Raw genomic sequence first — 21,437 nt, 5'->3', positions numbered from 1 at the left:
GACTCGACAAAAATAAACTTTTGGTAGCTGCTGAACTTGCAAGCGGGGTTTGTAAAGCTGCATTTCTTTTGCACGCAAGTTCTGCTAACGCTTCAGATATTTTTAGATTAAGTTTTTTTTTATTGTCATCAACTGACAGTAAAATCCCGGAAATCACTTTAAGTGTGTATTGCGGCTACCGCGTAAACTTCTATATCGGGAAAGAGAGAGATCAGTCAATATTACCATGCAAGGACAAGGATTTTTTGATTTTTTGACTACATTAAGGTGCAGTCAGTGCGGTCGTTACCGGTGGCAACTGCCAAAAAAGTTTGCACGCTTCATTATTGGATCCGCCATTTTAACAAAAAGACTTACCCAGTTAGAACAGAAGTGCAAGTACAAGAAGTCGCCAGCGAGCAAATGAACATTCAGCCATTTTCAAAATGCCTTTACAAGGCAACAACTCCATCAAGGAAGTTACTGTAGGGTGACCGCAGAGCTGAAATCATTTACTTCTTTACGGGGGGTTATGACAGACAAGACTTTATAAACCGAGACGCGCACACTGGCAGTTGCATTTTGTCGATTTCCAGCCAAGAGAACGTCGGCGATGACAGACAAGATAGAAGTTTAGCATAAAGCATAAATAAACCAAAGTTTTAGAATAATTGATATTGCCTGGTGTTGGTTATATATAAGATCGATAAAAATAAAGCCAAGATTAAGTCAACTAACTTATTTACTTGAACCTCGGACATGACACCTTGAAGGCAAAAGTTCAAGTTTAATGCGTTTTTTCTTCTTTTTTGCAGTGAAGTTTATATTGATGCAAAGTTTTAAATGCATCGTAATTTTTAAGAATCTTTTCTTTTAAAAGCAAAAGAATCGGTGATTTCTGACGTTGTATTTCGAACGGCAAACAAATGCATTTTCCACCGACTACGACTGACTTGCGATACAGCGAAAACTCGAGCGAACGCGAATGTTTTGATAGTGAAAAATTCCATGATGTTAAGATGTCATCGAATATGAAGTCATCAAGTCTCTGGCCGGATTGTGACCCGTTGGGAGAAGTCGGTGCGCTCGATGAAATTTGTAATACGTCATTGGAACATAACTCTAGCACTGACGTCACCAAAAGGCATGATGATTTGGCAAAACTAACTCTAATACCCGAAGAAGATTTAAAAAAAGAGAATAGCCCTGTTGAATACGCGGCCTGGACAACTCAAGCTTCAACAGCAATGGCTGAGAATTTTACCACCACCCCCAAGGCTAATGCTTTTGAGCAGGATTGCACATCGGAGCATTTTCAGCAACTTTGCGGGAATTTCTGCTCGGAGAAAACGGCCGAATCTGAAATTTCTGACGTGTTAAGAAGAACGTGCCAAGCGTGTCACAAGCCTATCGTGGTTTGTAAAAGTTTAACACAAAATTTGGAGATTTATTGCAATAACATAAAAATAATCAAAATTGACTTGGCATTTTTTTCAGGATAAATATATTCTTGAGGTTTCTGGTTTGTTATGGCACGAAGCTTGTGCAGAATGCGCCACCTGCCGAATAAAATTACCAACAAGTTGCTTTGTGGCAAATGGAAAACTTTATTGCAAGACGCATTATCAAAAGTAAGTGAATATTGATGACTATTAAGAACTAATCGTGATCAAGGTAGCAACTATATTATTCATCTGCTCGACAAACAGCCAATTAACTTGGTAGGATAATTTGCCAAGAGCTCATTTCTCTATTACACATTGTAGGTAATCCAATGAAACACAAATGAAAGATGTACTAACCGGGCTATTACTAAACCACTAAAAAGAAATTGCGCTATAGCTTGCACTCCAATTCGCATTTAAATTGCAAAAAGACTAATAAGTTCTAAAATAAACTCAAGATAACCATCATGTTTTGACTTGTGACCATGACTTTGAAAATATTTCTCACGATTTGGACAGGCTTAAAGTATAAAGCGTGCGGAAGATCATGCATATGACGAACATTTTTTTCTATAATTACATTGTACGTAAAAAGCAAAATTTCTATAATTGGGAAAAATTTAGCAAACAACAGATTCGTAGCAAAACACAAAAACAAAAACGTCTGAACAGTTTGGTTCAAATACATATTCATATAGAAATTCTTCAAAGTTACATACTATAGCAAAAAAGCAGCCATCGATCGTGATAATGTTTCTTTTATTTGACCTAAATTCATACCGTGGTTTATCCTGGAACGTCCTTACAAAATGCAGAACATTGTTTACATTTCTTTTTGACGATAAGAAAATAACGTCACGGGCTCATTATTGACCAAAATAGCTTTAAATGAAATAAGTAAGTCCATAGTCACGCATGAGGCATATGCTGGAATGAGGTTTTGTACGTCTTGACATATGTTACTAATTAAGTGTCAACTACCGGGTCATTTTATCACTATTTACTTTCTACACGTTAAAATTCGTTAAATAAATAGATTAAACGTTGCAATGTAAAGCGCCCACTTCCACATTGTGTTCCTTTCGGATGTAATTTTTCGCCTACAGTGAACATTTTTTAATAACGGAAAGCCTTTTAGTTAAAAATTTATTCCTATTTCGTGCTTGTTTGAAAACAACCTTTTTGCAAAAATAGGACGATCTATATAGTGGATGAATTTTAGTGATAAATGTTATTTTATCACTTGCTTCCGATTTTTATTTTCATTTTTTTTTACAAAATTAGAATCGGAAAAATAAAAGTAACGAAAAATTAAATGTTCAAGTTTGAATCGATATTAGTATAAGAAAAATGTAAAAAATAACATAAATACAGAAACAATAACTAGTGATATAACCAGTCGTAAACTGTCACATGGGACTTCGCTTGTCTTTTTGCCATAATGTCTTTCGTTTTTGTTTATTGATTTAAAGATAAGGTTTCTGCGGTGCAGATGACTTGCACCTTCATTTGTGTCCTTACCCATGCTCTCCTGGCAATAATTAGCAAAATTATTGCTAAGGGAATTTGGGAATTTAAGTGTTTGTCCGTTAAAGGCTGCATTGCGATTGTTATTACATTTTTCCAGGCAAAACCGGGCAAATGTTTTAACAAACTGCCAATGTTTGTTTTGTTTTAGGAGTTTGAAGCGTGTACGTGCAAGTTACATCTCTTGCACAGTTTTTGGTGCAAAATTACTACTTTTGGAAGCCTAATTAAAATCTCCTCATGCTTGCTTAGTTTTTATGTTTCCAACGACAGGCAAAAGGAATATGAATTAAAAATAAAATATTTGAAAAGTAAATAGTTGTCCTTACGTTTTTGGTTTGGGCAAAACCACTGAATTTGGTTAATTCCTCTGGCCAGCTGCCTCTTTGTTTAATCATCCTTTGGTAAATGCTGAGTGGGGAAATAAAATACTTCTCAGTATATGAATCGTTCTCGCTTTGCGCATCATCCATCGTATCAACGTCTTGCTGTTTTTTCTTTCCTCTTTTTGTCAAAATTTACCACAATTGACACGATTTATCTAAAAACAAGGCTTTCAAATTCAATTGGTTGGCACGTACTATGTATGTCGTTTAGAATAATTTTTGACAATGGATTTTCCGGCCGCCATGTGATAAGCGGGTGTATATAAATGCATATTTGATCGAATTGTGTAAATATTTTAATAGAGTCCCTGCTGAATATGTCTGAAGATGTCCAAATAGTCATTTTGCTGATAAACGTAACGATGAATGCCAGAAAGTGAATTCTTTCGACTCTGAGAACAAACACGCAAAAACGACCAAACACACCTGACCCTATCACTCAATTTCCACAACACGGCAGAAACAAAACAAGGCTAGTTTGGTGGATTGCAACAATGTTTTAAAATTAGAAAACCGTTGCTTAAGTTCTTTAGCAGCGGGCCGTCTATAAGGAACGAGTTCAAGTCAGGTTTTATGGAATGATAAAGCCGTTCTTGATTGACGAAATGCCTTAAAAACGTTTGAGTCTTGTTTTATTTTTTGTCTCGGTTGACTATTCACAATGACGAGACATGGTTACACCAACCAATATCTTTTCAACAACATAAAAGATTTTGCAGAGTCGACGCGACGTCCAGGCTCACGAATAATACCTGTCTAATCGTATTTGTAGTCGTGGTCGCTGCTTTGTAAAAACTGGATGCTATGATGAATTAGGTTTTACATAACTTTAATGTCAAACTTTGATCACCAAATTGACGTTGAAAGTCAACAAACAGACCACAGCATGCGTCCAGCTGCGAAAAATTAAACTATTCATAAACGATAGGAAACCAGCAAACCGTTATCGTCTAAATCGCTACAATAAGCATTGACCACCCTGTACAGATTTTTAACTTTTGTCAAGGCTAGGTCGGTCCGGGCTCTCATTACCAGCTACCTGGCTTTTGGCAACTGAACGCGGTGTCCAGTTTAAGCTCTTAATCGTAAGATTTGACACTGATAAATCGTGGGGCAAATATTCGACATGTGTTAGAAAAATTTATCGTAACGACTAGTCAGCAATTTTCAATTTCACGGCAATTTTATTGACAACTTTGGCTTAAAAAATCCATTTAAGATAAATAACGTTTAAGTTTATAGATCATTAAGACGTCTTAACTTACAAAATAATTTAATGATTTTTGGAAGGAACCACCTTACGAAAGTCAATAAAAGATATGTGACACAATAATTTCAACAGAGTTTCCTAACTTGGTTGACAAAGATTAGTACCAAGAAAATGCGTATTTCCTTATCATTGCAATAGGATTTGTCCGTTTTAAGGATAACACAATAACAAGCGAAATACGAGTTACGTTAATTTCAAAAACAAACCAAGTGCTCTATTTTCTGCGGTCATCATCTCGTTCAGAAAGCAATAGGCGGCTTTTCTTTGAGTATCATTACTTTAGTAATGTTGCATGGCGCACGTCGCAATGTGACAGCTCTAACTATACCATTGTTCCTAAAACAGCATATCCAAGCGCTCGGTCGGAATTGACAACGCGGCATTATGACCTCATAATGTCAATATCCCGCTGTTGAGCCAATGGAAACCGAGACGAGAAGTGACAAATGCGTATACATGTAGACTTGTGCGCTATTGGTGACGTGAGATATGCACCCGGAAACACAGGCTTTAATTCAATTTTTTATTAAACTCTTGTTAGGGTTGGGGTCCACCCACGACGATTTTTTATTATCACGCGGTTGCTGCGCATTTTACGCCTAGTTGCTGCTTTCAACCGCACACCGATGTTTTTTTTTCTAAGCCGAAATTCTTTGCTCTTTATTTCTTACTAAAAAGAAATTAAACCACAACATAGGTCGGCCATTTTTGCTGAAGTTAGGAACTACATTACTGCATTTTCAAGTTCAAATTTTATTCCCATTGCCCTGATGAAGTTAACCCGAATGGGTTAATGAAACGTCGGCAGACAATAAAGTTCTATTTTTCACCAGTTGTGCCTTATATTCGATAATTATTTATTATGCCTGGTGGCAGCCATATTATATTCACATTACGGTATATTGGTGAAGAAATACCTACATTTTTGGTAAAAACAATCAAAAGCGTTATTGAAGACAGTTTGCAAAAGTTAGACATTTATGTTTGTGGTGATATGTGGTTAGGTTCTATATGTGTCTAGGTAAATAAAAAACTCCGGCAAATGTTTGAACACTTGACGCCTTCGTCATGTGTTGTTATTCTTACTTTATAATCGTACTGGATGTGACATCATAATTACCTATCCATCACACTCAATATTGGAACGATAATTTTGATGACATTAAATTTTTAAGAAGGACTTGTTGAGTAACAATTTTGTAGTTTATAAAATACAAATCAATGCAATATTTTACTGGAAAAGAAAGCAAGAACGAAGACAGATTAATTTACAAACTTTTTTGGGGCCGAATTCTCTTGTAATCTCAGTCAACAAAGTTGTATAGTTTATTAAACGTCGCTTAGCACCCTGAAGAAGGGGAAACTCAAATCGAAAAGTACCGTCACACTTCAAGCAAAAAACACCTGGGCTCAACTTGTTATAAATAAACAGTTTTAAAAATCATGACCTTTAATGATCTAACCTCAGAGAGAGCATATGAAATGTGTATTTCAAAGTCGCCGATTCCATGTTGTCATTTTGATAGATGACTGTTTTGAAATCCGGAGGCATTACTTGTTATCTATAGTTTGATATAGGCTATAAACACAAAAATAGTGAGCAAAAATTTGAATAACTTTTGAACTTATATAAACTCTTGCATAACCACAAAGCATGAAGATTTTTGGTTAAGTGCCATTGCTACATCATTATTTCCGGAAGCTATTGGTGTACCAGCTGGTTTGTTTTCTATGTTCTTCGCCAGCTTTACACCAAATTGACATCTAAACAGTATCGTTTTGGCATTTTTATGATAGTAATTGCAACAGCGGAAGCCAAGTTTTTCTGCTGACGTTTTAACATGTAGATTTTAGGAAACTTTTTGAAATATCACCAATTGGTGGAAATCAATCTCGATTAGCAGAAAATAAGCTTGCCAGTTTTACAGGCCTCCACGTAAAATCCAATCCTTTTATGAGATAGTTACGACTTAGAAATCGTGCTTCGGAAAGGTCAGCGTCACATAACGGAAATGTGATTGTTACATGTCAAGCAAGTTCGTTACTCTTTCGAAATGTTGGTAACCGTAAAGATTGGCATACACCATTGTAATATAATATACAGTGTTGATTAAAACGGGCTTAGGGTGGAGTTGCCATGAACATTAATTGATAAAATACTCCGAATAACGTTAGAGAACATTTAAACTAAAGCAAAAATCACATAGACTAGATCAAAGTTTTATGTGTATACCGTAGTTGCTGTATATTTGGTACAAAGTTTGTTTATGTTTGTTCCTAGTTTGTTTGTTCGCTTGCTTGAATATTAACAACGTTAATGCTACTACAGATACTTATAATTATAGTATCAATGTCAGTTGTGTATTTTCTATGAACTAGTAGTAATAGAAACAATGTTTTTTGCTAGGCTTGATGTTTTTTTTGCAACCGAGTCTGCCCTCTGTCTGTTTGATCAGTTAGTGACCGCGCATTGTTTACGTTAACTGGTGGTCAACACCTCTACGTAACAAGAAACCTGCGTCGCGATTGTTACTGTTGTTATGATGTATAATCCATAAATTATCTCTGTCCTTCGTTGGGGCAAAAAGGTCAAAGCAGTAAAATGCTGCTTGTTGTATAACTGTATCTGTTCAAGGGCGTCCTTTTGATATAGTCTTGAAAGCTTCTAGTAAAATCTTGATTTTTACCTTTTGGCTTTGACTAAAAGCCTTTTAAACAGCAATTTCCAAATTTGTAAAATATTGTATTAACCAGAATGTTTGGTAAATATTAATAAAATTTAACCTTCAGCTACAATAACTGAATGTTGAATTTTAAAATGAGTTATAAAGTCGAACGAAGGGTTAAGGAAAAAGTTGCATGTATGGTAACATTTAAAAGCGAAAAAACTTAATTATTTGCCTAAAAAGCCGATTTCTAACGCAGCCCAGTTGGACTCAAATAAACGATGTTAACGGTTTTGTGTGAAATTTTTCTTGTTTGACAAAAATAAAACCATTTACCCCAAGGCGTCGTCTATTTTGTTTTTACGTCATAAATAAAGGATTTCACGCGATGCTGAAATCCCATGCCTTTTAATGGGATCATAAAGCATGATAGGACTGAGTGTGAGAAATATAAAATGCAAAATGGGAAAGAAAAGTTTTGAAATTTGTAACTTTCGGTCACGTTCATTTTACAATCGCATGCACGAGTAACAAAATTCGACGCGACTAGGCCAAAATCATGTAAAAGTTTTGAAATATCGCTCCAGAATTGAGACATGTTTCTTGATGACTGACTTTTTTCCACTGCAAATGCATGCTTGCTAATGTTTACTCCACAGACTATACGGTAAGTAATATACGGTATTTTACATATTACGAAAGTGACTTGTGGTCTCAGCATACACGCCCTACTACTTATTGACGCCTGTCTAGTAAACAATACTTCCACTGTTTATGTTGGTGTGTGCCAGTGCGTTGTTTGTTTGAATACCACCTAGAAAAGCCGCAAGCCGGTAAAGCGAGTATGAGAAGTATTTCCAAAAATGTGACTGGCAACCATTTACAAAAAAATATTTCAATTTTGTGTTTTTTAAAACCGAAAAAGACGAGCTTGTAATAAACCTGGATTTGTAACAGTGTACTTGTCCTTTTTTCTTATTTGAAACAAGCAAAATTCCAGTTGTTTCAAATCAAACCATCCCTGTTCATCGTGAACTGCTGTGTATAGAAAAAGTATGAGATATTATGGGTATAACGGTTGCTAGAACAAAAGAACTCTTACGTTAGTTTTAATGCGATTACCCCGAACTCAATATTTGGAATATCCTATACTTCAATCAGGACAAGCTTTTAAAATCCTTACAGAATGTGCAAGCTTGACGCCTTAATACTTTTGAAAAGAGGATTTTCAAGCAATGACAACACTACTCGTTCACGGAACTTACACTTCAGATAGTAAAGCATAACTGCATCTTAAACGTTATAGTTTCAATGATATATTTGTACTTGTTTACAGACGTGCCTGATCTCCGTTTTAAAATGGCGCTCTCCATAACGCCAGAACGAATGTGTGTGGGAAATTCCATTAAGGCGATAATGTGTAAGATACACGGTTTAACTGCCACACACATCTGCCTAAGTCGGTTGGAGTTCGTTCTGAGTCAACTTAAAAATATAAAGTTATAGTGTCATGATGGTGCTGTTAAAAACGTGCGTGGGTCTAGTGTCAAGTGTTATTAGTATCATTTGAACAATAAGTTACAAAGTGGACGGATGTAGAGTCAACACGTGGCTCCCAAACAACAAAGAAACTTAACTCACTGCATGGTCGAATGACGAGAGTAAAGAAACAGTGTTAAGCAGGATGAAAGCAGGACAATTAAATCTCGATTAAGAAATCCTTGTCCACTGTTCAGTAAGAATGTGTTTGGACCACATTTTTTTCAATTGACATCGAGTCTTCCCGTTTGACCTTTTCTTCAGCTGCTCAATTTAAATTTAAGTTATTGAAAATCATTATTTAGGTACCGACAATCAGATGGTTCAATCCGTTTGAAAACTCAAAAAGCAAGTACCTCAGCCTAGCGGCGGATTTAGTTGCAAACTTTTGATGACTTTCCATTCATGTTATCACACTTCACGGTACTTAAACTCAGCGATGTATAATTTTCTCATGTGCGGTTATTCGCATTCGAGTAACTGTGAAAACCAAACGGCGTAACGTGGTGATTTCTCATCAGAGGCCGGTGGTCATAACAGTGGTCAGTTTAAGGGCTTCCTGCTCGGCCGATGGACACACGATATGCGGGCACTTGAGACGCCGGTAGCGGCAGCTGTTCTATAAAAATACTGATCTTGTATATCTTCTTATTTTACACATTAAAACAAGTTAATAGGACCATTTAGCGTGACTGGATTTTAAGCATATTTTGAAGTGTCGATCAAACAAGATTTTTTCGTCGCGAGTGAAATCTGTGAGAATGCTGAAGAAGTGCTCTTCTCAAGAGTTAATTTTTTTTTAATATTTTTGATGTCAAACTATGATACAACATGTTAAGTTATATTTCTATTTTCTACACACTTAATCAAGTTAATAGGCAGTTCAACATCGAACATGCGTTAGAGTTAGACAATAGTAAGAATTACTATATTTTTTAATAAATTACAGCGTCTGCAAGAGATGTGCCGGTTGCGGACTTCAAATTTCAAGCAAGGAGTTTATTATACGTATTAAGGGCACATTGTATGTTTACCACATGAGCTGCTTGTCTTGTGTGACTTGCAAGAAATTGCTTCAGCCGGCTATGGAATACCATGTTTATGAGTGAGTGCATCGTCTAGCGGCTTAATCCTATACCAGCACTTTATAGTTTAGGTCCTATAAATTTGCAAAGTCGAGTGAAGTGTTTGGAAGGAAAATTGTAACGTAACGGCTATTTTAAAAAATTTTTCATCAAAACTCAATGGTAATTATATCGGTAATTTTAAAGTAAGGTATCCCCTGTTAGTACGACTGTAAAATTATTTTTACCTTGCGTATAACTAACATTCCATGTCTTCATTTTAGCCAAAATTCTATGCTAGAGCCCCACAAAAGGCTTCAATGCGATGTTTGTTGGGAAAATCATAGCAATCAGCATGAGAGTACCGCAAGTTATCTTCCGATATCAAACGAGAGCACTCCTGCAACAATGATGTCCACCTCTCCTGGAGTGAGCAGTGACCTTGTCGAGTCCGTGTTATCTCCAAAGAGCTCGACTTGTCCCATGACACGTGAGGCTTCTTAACGGATTTCTTTTTGGAGTTTTGTGTAAACGTTTTGGTAACATTGAAGATATTTACATTGATTGTTACAGCAAAGAGCGACGATGACGACATACTCTCGTCAGACAATGAATCAACATCCGGACATCTTAACTCTTCAAAATACGACGGTGGAGAGGGCAGGAAGAAGTAAAATGATCATTTAGTTGTTTTATTGCGAAAAGCATAACATTCATTATACAAGAGTTGTATAAATGCAACAATACCATTTTTACACTAATAATAAATCTGAAAAAGTTGTACAATTACATTTAGTTCTAGAGATGATGATGACAGTCTCAAGGATAACAAGAAATCAAAGCGGCCAAGAACCATTTTAAACGCAAATCAAAGAAGGACGTTCAAAACAGCTTTCGACCTCACACCAAAGCCATGCAGAAAGGTGGATTTTTTTTCTTCAACTTACTGGCTTTTAATTGTTCACATGTACAGTACGTAATACGAGCTTGCTAAAGAACAACTCAGGCTAAAACCTACTTTAACATCCATATTGACAAAATAAACTAGCAGTTGGCATTACGTACATAAGAATAAATTGTAGATGTTAACCATTAAAGCTGTAACGTCCAGTCAACAGTTAGGGTACAACACATAGGTCTCAGCTCAGCTAAACCTGCAATCGCCAATGAGGTATAACGGCTATAAGCAAGTGTGACACCTGAAGTGGATAAATGAAGTGCCTATGGAAGCGTGACGTAAATAAACGTACACTGATGTATAAATGAATTGGTTGTAAATAAATGGCAAGCTTAATTATAGGATATACTATAATGCAAATCACTGATTGCATTAATATATACTGTTTAACCAGTCTGTACAATGTATCGTGGATACATGGTATGGATGTAGACTAAAGACAAAGCGCTGGGGCTTGGTTGTAACTCTTATCGGACCTAGAGGAGGCACAGAATATAACGCAGGTGCACTGTCTCAAAAAACTTCATAAATATTCTAAAAAAACAGGAACTCCAATAACCATTGTAAATACTTTCACTACACTTTAAAACCAACTACAGTCAAAAAGATATTATAAAAGTGGCGCCAATTCACTAAAATAATTATGTGCACGTATCAAAAAAACGTTCGCATATACATAGAGTATCTACCGTTAATTTTGCGCAAGGCAACTCAAAAACAAATAAACTTTAGGTTCGGGAAACACTTGCCAAGGACACCGGTTTAACTGCTCGAGTTGTTCAAGTCTGGTTCCAAAACCAACGAGCAAAAGTGAAGAAACTGGCAAAACGACAACAGAGCCAAGAAGCGGCCGCAATGAAAGCTAGAGAAGATTTCGGTAACCGTTTCAATTATCCTATTCATTTTGACATATATACGGGATAAAGCGAATGCACGTTTTTTCCTATTGCTGAAAATCTCATACGCCTATGGTGCTGCTTGCACCCTATTGTGACAATTTATTTCATGTATAAGATTATATACAAACAACAGGAAATGAAGATAATGGAAACGATTTTCGTAAACATACAGTATGTGACAGCGAAGTTCGTTTCATTGGCAAACTGTTAGATTTTAAATGTTTGCGTTTTGATCAACCACCACATTATTGAAATCTTTTATCCATTATATTTTCGGAAACAGTTTACAAGTTTTATGTGTTTGTTTGCCCAAACGTTTTCTTGATTTTGCAATAAGCGCATGGCATTCTAAATACAATTTTTAAAGAGGTATATACAGTTTAAAAATATTTACGGTGATGCATTTTTCTTTCAGGGATTCACGGATTCGACCCTTTAACGCCCATGTCCCATCAAATTCAAACGATTTTGCCGGGAACAGACATCTTAATTGACCCCATGTATTCACAATTTCATCCCCACCACCATGCGCCATTTCAGGGACAATTACTGAGACCACACGTACCCTGGGAGGCAAATCATCGAGGTAAGAACTTAAATATCATGTTGACTAGCGATTTTGTAACTAAAATAGTTTATTTCAATTACATAGAGGGCATGTAATATAAGCGGTAGTTTTTTGACTTCTCACGCATAGGGCAACATATTCTAAAAACCTATTATTGCAAAACAAGCTAGAGTTAGACTCAGTCTGCAAAAAAGGCTTATTTTTTACAGAAATCCCCATGTACCCTACTCCGTTTCCTAACTCTACCAACCAGTACCAAGAAATAGCTGGCCCGCCACCAAACGTTACGATGGCAACCGCAATGCATGACGTCAGCAATCAACAAGTATTACCAAACATGGTAGACCATGATAACGGTTATCACGGAAATATTCGAGTTCAAGAGATCTTCAGCAAAATAAATCATGGCGACGTTCACCACACGTCACCGGGCCCGGTACAAGGTTGTCTGCAGCATTGTGGGGCAGACGCTGCAAACCCAATCGATCATCTGTTCTCGATGCAAAATAATTACTTCACTTCTTAGAATTTCATACGTCACGAAATCAGAGACATGCGTGCTTTACAGCAGTCGGTAAAATTGCTAATCTATCTGTTTGATTTGCATAAGTCACGCACATCTACTTCAATAATCTACAGCTCGCATGCCATAATTTCCTCTGCGTTATTTCCGCTTGTGTTTGGTGTAATTGATTTCATCCACTGTTGTTCTAATAACTCTCTTGCTTTTAATAAGCAAGCTTTCGAAATAGGGGGCGCTTTTTTGACCTCAAATAAAAAATGTCATTGTTTTTTCCAGCATTGTTTCTAATTAAATGTTTTCGTTTTGTCGCAAATTGGGCGTCACGTTATCAGCGTCACTTAATTTAACCAATTAACGTTAGTTTTTCATTTTAACCTGTATGTCAGCAGTGTTTTATTTTTGTGCATCGAAGCTCTATTGTATATATACAAACATCGACACGCACAAATTAAATCTGAAATAAACATGTTTCAAATAATTAATGTATGATTTTCACAATTTACAGCATACATTGCTTTTTGTTATGGAGATTTTGTTGAACGCTGTGCAACAAAAATAGTTTTGGTCAATGTACACCAGACTTTTTTCATCCAGAAAGTATTGTACTTAGTAAATACTTGTTTTAATTAAACAGAAGTGGGCAGTCGGTACTTTCGAAGTTCTGTAGGTAGCGGTACCGGAATTTGGCAAAAATTTACTGACATTACTGGAATTTGGTACGGTTTCAAAAAAAGTAGTTTGGTACTCGGTAGGCCTACATGTACTTTTTATATAATGGATCTTGCCTGCAAGCGAATTTTTTCAGCATTAGCATAATTTAAACGTATTCATGTTGGTTAGATAAATGCATATAGTTACAGGTTACTCCAGTTCAACACATATATGTGACGTCATTCATCGCAACCTTTTTAGATAATTGTAATACAAAGATCAACGAGCGCTACAAAATTGGCATTAAACTTTATTTAAAATAAACTTTTGCAAAACACACTTTTCAAAACCTTGAAATAATCATTTCAAAAGTAACAAGTATTGGGACTCACCAATCTTTCCTCAAAAAAATATTTTGGTATATAGGGATTTGGTAATTTGGGAAAACAATACCGACGTTACCGGTACTGAAAAAGTACCACGGTAAAGTAATTCGGTATACTATATTACCAAGGTACTGGCCACCTTTGTAGTTAAATACCAGCCTCAGTTGAACTTTAACCGGTATGACTTCAGTTATATGTCTAAAATCTAATACCAAACCAATCTAAAGTTACCTTGTAGTGTTATAAAGTATGAGAATATGTATACCCTATCTTCTTGCTCTATACCTGTATCTTTATTGTCTAACCTGCATGACCTTTTGTCAGCAAGGTGCAGTAATTGTTATGAAATAATAACAAATTTACCAGAATTGAAAACACCTCAATGAAACAAGAAACACTGCTTGTTAGCAAAAGTGGACAATGAAGCAAACTATAAACAGTAGTCGGTACAAGTCAAAATCTCGCTTTGCATTTGGTATATACGTAAGGTAATACCGTAACAGTTATGCCCACTTACGTTTCAAAATACACACACAAGTATAAACAAGATTAGAGAAAAATTATAGTTTGTTGGAGTCGTGCAACTATAGGGTGTCACGCATGTATTCCTTAAACATGATCTTCAGTTCATTGGCGAAACACAGACATAACAAAACAAGGCAAATTTATTTTACTGTAAAGATGTAGCCTATACATGAAATATTTATCATGTTGCGGATGGCATATGTAAATGCAAAGGCAAGGTATAAGTCCATTCCATGAAAAGTTTCCGACCTCGCTACAAATAGCAAGCTTTGGTTTGCTGCTTTCTACACACAACCTTGGAAACAAGCGTAAAATCAGCCGAAAAATGTCTACATTAACCTTCGAAATGTTAGCTCATAAGAGTATAAGCTGCCACCTGCATTTAGAAGATTTTTTATAAAAGATTTCCTGTTGTTGTCATTTAGTTTTATTAAGACATTTGACATCATATTGAGTGAAAACCACGGATTTGGGTTCGTCGCCGAAGGTCAGCGCTGTACACGATTTCGTCTATGATTGTCTGCATTGATCAAAAACAAGATGATATAAAAACTTTAAACAATGCTGTAGGCTAGTTGGCAGTTAACTATAGCTGCTCGAGAAATGACAGCACTAATTTTGTATTACTTACATCGATATGCAACAGTGTATTGAATTCCATTAAGTCATGCAATCTATCAAATGTTTCATTTGAATATTGGAAGTTGAAACTTGAATACGGCGTTTCGGGGTCACCAAAAACGTGGAAATCACCACTTGTGTCATCGAAAGCTCTTGGGACGCCTGAAAAATTTTTATTTTTATCAGTTTCAAGTCACGCACATTTTACTTGTAATTACTTTACTAAATTGACAAAATGTTTAGCAAAGAAATAATGGTGTTGCTGTTAAAATTTTTATTTTGATTGTATGTAACTTCTCACCAGGTTTTTTAAACCATCTAAATTTCATGTTGCACAAAACAAAATGTACAATAATCGGCGTTCTTTCGTCGTCATCATTTTTGAACACGTAACATTCTTTCATTCCTTCTCTTTCAAAAACACTTGGATCGATTTTCGGAAAAGGAAGCTCATGTTTCTTCGCCCATGCCTCAGCCAACAAAAGTTCCTGTTTGATAAGTGGGGGTCAATAATATCACAAAGAAATATTTATAAACGAAGAAAGTTAGTTTGTGTTCTTGTACGTTGAATACAATTTTTCAAAACCAACTTTACTTCGATTTTTATGTTTTCGTCATCCCCGTGCATTGGTATAAATTTCCAAGCGAGAAAATATGATTTGACGTATCAAGTAAAATGTTTCAGGATTACTTTGAAAGGTTCGCTGTAATCGCTTGATCTCTCACTGAAGTCAAAGGAGAGAATAATATCAACAGAGCGTTGTGACCTTAACATTGGCGGATAGGGCGAGTTGAAGGTCAAGCCTGCGTCTGCCAAATGGATCTTCTTTCTTTTCACATCAATTGCTTCGTGTATCTTCCTAAACTTTTCATCTGAACAACATACTCAAAGTGACGAAACAAATGAAAGTAAGTTCATTATTTGTGAAGCCCCAGCATTTAGTTTTATTGTATAGATATGATCTTTTCCTTGCACCTTTTGCATTATTGCTGTTTGCATCAACGAAGGTGGAAGGGGAAGATGAAGATTGACTCAAAGATATTCCTCTCATAAAATTTAGGATCTTTCCAGCTCGGTACTCCCTAGACTAAGCAAAAATGTGCAAAAATGTTAAAAAATCAAGAAAGCCTTAATAGTTGTTAAACTTATAGATGGTTACCTTGATGGTTATTATACTGTAAGTTTTGTACTATACTACTTCCACTATAATATGCATCACTGCTTAGTGCTTATATCAGTCATGGTTTGCTTATATATGCCTACTCTTAATATGTCAGATCCGACGACACTTTCGATCAACAAGTTAGGAAGAGAACGCGAACGAGGTTTTATTGGTTTCGACTGTTCCGCAACTTCGTCAAACTGTTCAACGCTGTTATTGTATCCGAGCAATTTCCACATGTTTGGGAACCAACTCTGTTTTCTGTAAATTATGATAGAACACGGATTAAATCAAACAAACAAACCAGAGTTGGGGAAAACTGGTACGCTATATTTCATGTAGGTTTCCCGGCAATTGTGGTAAATTAAGAAGTTTTGGGGGAAAAGAAAGCATTGCGGCGGACTTCCAAATCGATATACAAATCTTTGATGCACAAAACATACAATTAAGAGCATATCAAGCCAAATCCCTTACTAGCCACGGTATTTCATCAGTAAATGTATAACATAAAGTAGGGGTTTAAGCATACGGCCTGTTTGCCCAAATAATCTTGACAAAGACTCCAACCAGGCCATCAGGATGATTTTGCATAATCTGGAAAACTACTGGGACACTCATTTTATTGTTTGTAACTGCTATTTCAGTTGTATCTCTGTTAAAACCTTACCATAATATATCTGTATCCTACAGTTTACCGTCTATCTAAACCAAAATTTTAAAGTATAATTGTACGTAGAAGTTTAACCTATAAGCCATAACGAGGGTGGAACGCCTAACCTAAACGGTTATAACGGTTTTTCATTACATATTCTGTATATGTTTAATACCACTATCACACTGTGCAGTGTGATAGTGGTATTAATATCAAATAGTATCAATAATCAACAATATCAAAAGTTTAGATATAGGCTACAAGAAAACGGAAGTTAATCGAATGCTTACATGCGTTTACTATTCAGCGGCCACATTTCTATGATTAATTAATTAATATTTGTCGTCAATTTCACCAACTTTGACTAATTCTAAACTTCGGAAAACTTTAAGTAATATAATCGGCGCTTTTAACTTCGAGTGAACGACCTACAATTTTAAAACATCATTGTTGTAAGTGTTCTGAATTAAAGTCTGTCAACTAAATTCCTCAATGTTTTTAACGGACAAAGAGAAAATAGTTTGTTAATACAATTACCGTCTGGGGTAGAAAAAAGTTCGTTGATCCCTGATGTGTAGACGAACGATAGCAATTTTAAGCAAAAATTACCTGGCGATACAGCGCTTTGTTGCACTGCTTTGTCTAAAAGAAACTGACTCATAGTGATGAAATGTTTTATGCTCGACTGCATAATCGTTATCAGAATCCGTGTCATCAGTTTCTTCATCAGACGAATCATCACTGGAATCTGCGTGCTGGGCTAAAGAAAAAGGGTTGGAATTAATTATTGTCATGCATCTCTTTTCGTCTCTACTCCTCGCCCTCTCTCTCGCTCACTTAATGAAATTTATAACTACGCCGTTTTTAGCAGAACATGAATGAAGGAGCAGCTACCAAATTTTAATTCATGGTATACGTTGACCATAAAGTGACCATTTATCAACTTACGTTGGTCTAACTGAGTTTCTTGTTCAACGTCGTTAGATTTTGCAAACTTTTCAACACTTACATTGTTTTTTGTAATAATTCGCTTAAAGAGAATAGAAAATGCACTTCCCCATACTCCCTGAAATACGCATAAAGAGTTACGAGTTATATGATGCGGTTTGACGTTACGGAAGACATATGAGACGACTATATGTACAGTAACACTTTTTATGAAGTACCATAAGAAAGTGCAGAGGAGTTTCGTCAAATTTCTTTGTTAGTACACCCATAATGAACTTGCTTCCAAAGTGTTTGGTGTTCATGAACGCTCCATATTTAGCAATGCCGATTTCAAAGGGATTGAATTCCATCCAATCTGAATAAAAAATCAATATATTTAGCGCACAGCATACCACATGCCACAGGCACGCAGTTGACCTTGGTAGAGTAGTTTGCAAGACAGCATCAGTCATACAATATGTCGTTGTGCAAAATTAAAAAATATGTCCAAAAATCCAATTGGTCTCAGCGGTGCAAATAACTGATTAGTCCTGCTAATATATGTAAAAAGTTAGGTTTGTTTCTTAAAAGCATGAAATTTCATGCAAAGCAAGCTCCAAACCTACTTTTCAAAATAACATGATAAATAAAACTGATGGAAGCCATTTTTCAAGTTTTGCCAATTTTTATACACGAATTTTATCAAATTACCATGTTTTATAGAAAATGCTCTGAAACCTTGGAGTGTTTATGGAAGGTATAGAGTTAAACAGAGTTAAACAGTTCAGTTTAAAAAAAAATTTTACAATCATATTTTTTGCATCTTGAAGGAAATAGCAGCAAAGGCAGGAAGTTTTTAAAACTTTTTTACTTATGAGCACCCTTGAATCACACTTTGTAGCTACTGGATGCCAAAATTCTAAGAATTGATCGCCAAATGGAAGAAATAGCAAATGGGCCTTCCTCGAAATTGAATGATCAGGTCTTAAACTATCTTGGATTAAAACTTGACGCTTTTAACAATGAAAGTTTTTCCAAATGCACTGGACTTAGTAAAGCATCCAAACGTATCTAACAAAAACATGGCGTGTGTTTATCTCCATATCGCAAAACCGATATGGGTGGACAAGGCGTAATTAACATACCGTGAAAAGTCATTGCGGATATTGTTGACCGTACATGAACACATGTCATTATTGGCATTGGTGCGTCACTACTTTTTATTTTCTCCTGGAAGTCAGATAGCTTCGCGTTTTGCATTTTCTGGGAAATACAATAGCATGTTACAGTTTGTATAACTTCAATTATCCTTACTTTCCGGAACAATCAAGTAATGAGTTATGACGATTAATTCCAAATGTTTTGACGTCTACGTCACTTTTTCTCCCAATAACGTCTGACCAATGAGCATCCCGAAAAGATCAGTGAATGTTACTGGTTGACCAGCTTTCATTTTGGAATGGAGGCAATGACTGCAGAAGAAGACAAATAAAAGATACTTTAGTAAAACATTTCACAATGACCAAACACATCACCAGCAAGAACATTTGCCTGTATCTCTTAAAATATTCAGCACGAAGCAACCAGAACGGGCTGTTTGCAATTAATTGTCTTAACTCGGCATTCACGTCAGCTGGCCCTCGCTCTGGAAAGTTTTCATGGGCATATAAGCACGCAAGATACCTATCAAGGAAGAAGTACCATAATAAAAATACCGAATACCGGTTGTTTGGCTTGACTACATTGTCTTTTAGTTCTCTATCGCAAATAAAAAAAATCCTTTTCATTACTTGCTTGTTCAGTACGTAAGATAACTGCAACACAATTGCAAGTACAAACCTTACCAGCATGAGCCAGATAATCCCGTAAGGTAAGTACAGCAGTCCAAGACTCCGCTGTCGTATAGAGCCTTCATAGCACCTGCGTAGCCAGTCATAGCTCGAAGCCCACCACCAGATCCCAGCACAGATATAATAGGCGTCTAAAACGAACAAAAACTTCTAAAGCTTTGAAAAGCGTATATTTTCAGTAATTGAATGTACTGTGTTACCATCAGTAGATTAGCAACTGATGTAATTACAGTAGATTTATTTTTAAAATGCCATTTTACCCCTTCCGCATTGAGCGGTCCTCCAGTATCATAATTATGTTTCACAAGCAACTTTTTTATGGCTTTAAAAGCTTTAAGTTTTCTTGCTTTACGAAAAGACTTTTCATCTTCGCATAATTCAGAACTTGAGCGGAGATCGGAATCATATCTTTTAATTATATGAGTAAAAATAACATTGTTATATATTCAGCTTTCAATATTTTTACTTTCTTAAAATTAGTAATTGCCAACTTGTATACTTACATTACATGTTTTCTAAACTCGATATCAACATCCGAGGTCTAGAATTAAAAGCAGAAATAAAAGTTTTGTGAAAAGGTTTTACAGTTATTACACATATTATCATATCAACACGGTGATTGTCGAAATCCCGAAACTAACTACAGTTTACAAACATTTCATTTTACCTCATTGAAGCTGAAGGTACGCAAAACTGTCTTTTCAAGTGGAATATTTCTAATGTCAAATTCTACTTTGCCAAGTCTTTCATCATTTATGAAGTTCGCATCCATCAGGCTAATCTTAAAACAAACTATTGTTGTTTGCTAGATGCCTCACTAAAGTAACTTTACGTCCATCCTTCTAAAACCAGAAACAACCTTTATTTTGTTGAAAGGAGCCCTGTTAAACTCACCTCTGCAATTATCTTTCTGTGCTCACTTGCTGGAACCAGGTAGCTCAGGGTTTCGTTCCATTCTGGGTTTGGGTTGTTGTTAACGTGCCGGGTTGCTTTTCTGCCCTCAGGTGCGGTATGGATACAAACTTCAACGTAAGGATCGGGTAGGTCGACTGAAATGCAAGGCACGCCGTGAAAGATTTGAAAAGTAGTTTACCGCGTTATGTGTATAGCTTCTTTTCACTTCGCATACGTAAATTCGGTTGTATTGTTAGGTGTGCTGGGTGTCTGGGCGCAAGACTCTATAAGTGGAACGCATTTTAATCTTGCCGGAATGACTTACAAAAATCTCCGATGCGTCCTTTTGATATATTTCTTCCTCTTAAAACATGTACAGTAAGATGATGGCAGGGGTCACGCTTAACCTGGTATAGGAACAACCAAGTTAGCAAAGTTTCTCAAGTATTCAATAGATTGCTATAGGTTGTAAAATGTAGCTATATAATTCTACTAATATTGTGCTTGCGTATAGATCTTAAGTTAATATCAGCATTTTTTAGACATATTTCTTTAGACTACTTGCCAGATTTACCTGATACATGTTCAAGTTTTTTGTACCTCCGGTATCTCTTAAAATTGGTACTTCCTCTACCTTGGTTGTAGCAACGCTATGGATTTCATGCAGTAATTAAACTCCTGCAATCAAATTCTTACATATGTTTTCATACTGTCCAGCACTCTAAATAATGTGCATGGAGCATAGTAAGTAAAGTTGCGTTAATAAATGTATGCAGCAGGCACTTTTAACCCTCAAATATAAATATCAACTGCCAGTAAAATGTTTTTTAAACATGTTTATCGTTGAAACTTGAATCTACCTTAAGGTAGACAATTGTCTTTAAAAACGTTAAATACGTGTCCTGACTGCCGTTTAACTCTGCGCTGCTGAAATAATAATCTCG

General features: G+C 36.0%; 2 protein-coding genes across 4 annotated transcripts; one reads left to right on the top strand and one right to left on the bottom strand.

Moving 5' to 3' along the window:
• Positions 1-799: 799 nt before the first annotated feature.
• LOC143468890 (LIM homeobox transcription factor 1-alpha-like) lies at positions 800-13,296 on the top strand. Its single transcript, XM_076966358.1, has 9 exons — positions 800-1,394; positions 1,477-1,610; positions 9,762-9,917; positions 10,161-10,366; positions 10,450-10,546; positions 10,673-10,799; positions 11,567-11,711; positions 12,149-12,319; positions 12,511-13,296. The coding sequence occupies exons 1-9, from the start codon at positions 906-908 to the stop codon at positions 12,825-12,827; spliced, it is 1,842 nt and encodes a 613-aa protein (XP_076822473.1). The 5' UTR covers positions 800-905; the 3' UTR covers positions 12,828-13,296.
• Positions 13,297-13,749: 453 nt separating this feature from the next.
• Positions 13,750-21,210, bottom strand: LOC143469726 (cytosolic phospholipase A2-like). 3 transcript variants are annotated; one of them, XR_013119190.1, is made up of 20 exons: positions 21,068-21,210; positions 20,819-20,900; positions 20,494-20,648; positions 20,267-20,380; positions 20,103-20,140; positions 19,860-20,007; positions 19,594-19,730; positions 19,301-19,432; positions 19,128-19,221; positions 18,895-19,012; positions 17,989-18,125; positions 17,771-17,888; positions 17,432-17,582; positions 16,272-16,431; positions 15,984-16,095; positions 15,699-15,880; positions 15,309-15,495; positions 15,018-15,169; positions 14,763-14,906; positions 13,750-14,681 (listed from the first exon to the last, which is right to left on the bottom strand). XR_013119190.1 is itself a non-coding variant. In XM_076967524.1 (19 exons), exons 1-19 carry the CDS (start codon positions 21,074-21,076, stop codon positions 14,832-14,834), a joined length of 2,301 nt encoding a protein of 766 aa, XP_076823639.1. In that variant the 5' UTR covers positions 21,077-21,210; the 3' UTR covers positions 13,750-14,831. The 3 variants fall into 3 exon arrangements, 2 of the variants coding, with proteins under 2 accessions (XP_076823639.1, XP_076823640.1); XM_076967524.1 differs by having other exon boundaries at positions 13,750-14,906; XM_076967525.1 differs by lacking the exons at positions 20,819-20,900; positions 21,068-21,210 and having other exon boundaries at positions 13,750-14,906; positions 20,267-20,391; positions 20,494-20,617.
• Between the last annotated feature and the right edge of the window lie 227 nt (positions 21,211-21,437).

Source organism: Clavelina lepadiformis, chromosome 8 (assembly GCF_947623445.1).
Source record: "Clavelina lepadiformis chromosome 8, kaClaLepa1.1, whole genome shotgun sequence".
In the NCBI taxonomy this organism is placed as follows: domain Eukaryota; kingdom Metazoa; phylum Chordata; class Ascidiacea; order Aplousobranchia; family Clavelinidae; genus Clavelina; species Clavelina lepadiformis.
Note: the sequence above shows the minus strand (reverse complement) of the source record. Positions and strands in the feature narration are given on the sequence as shown.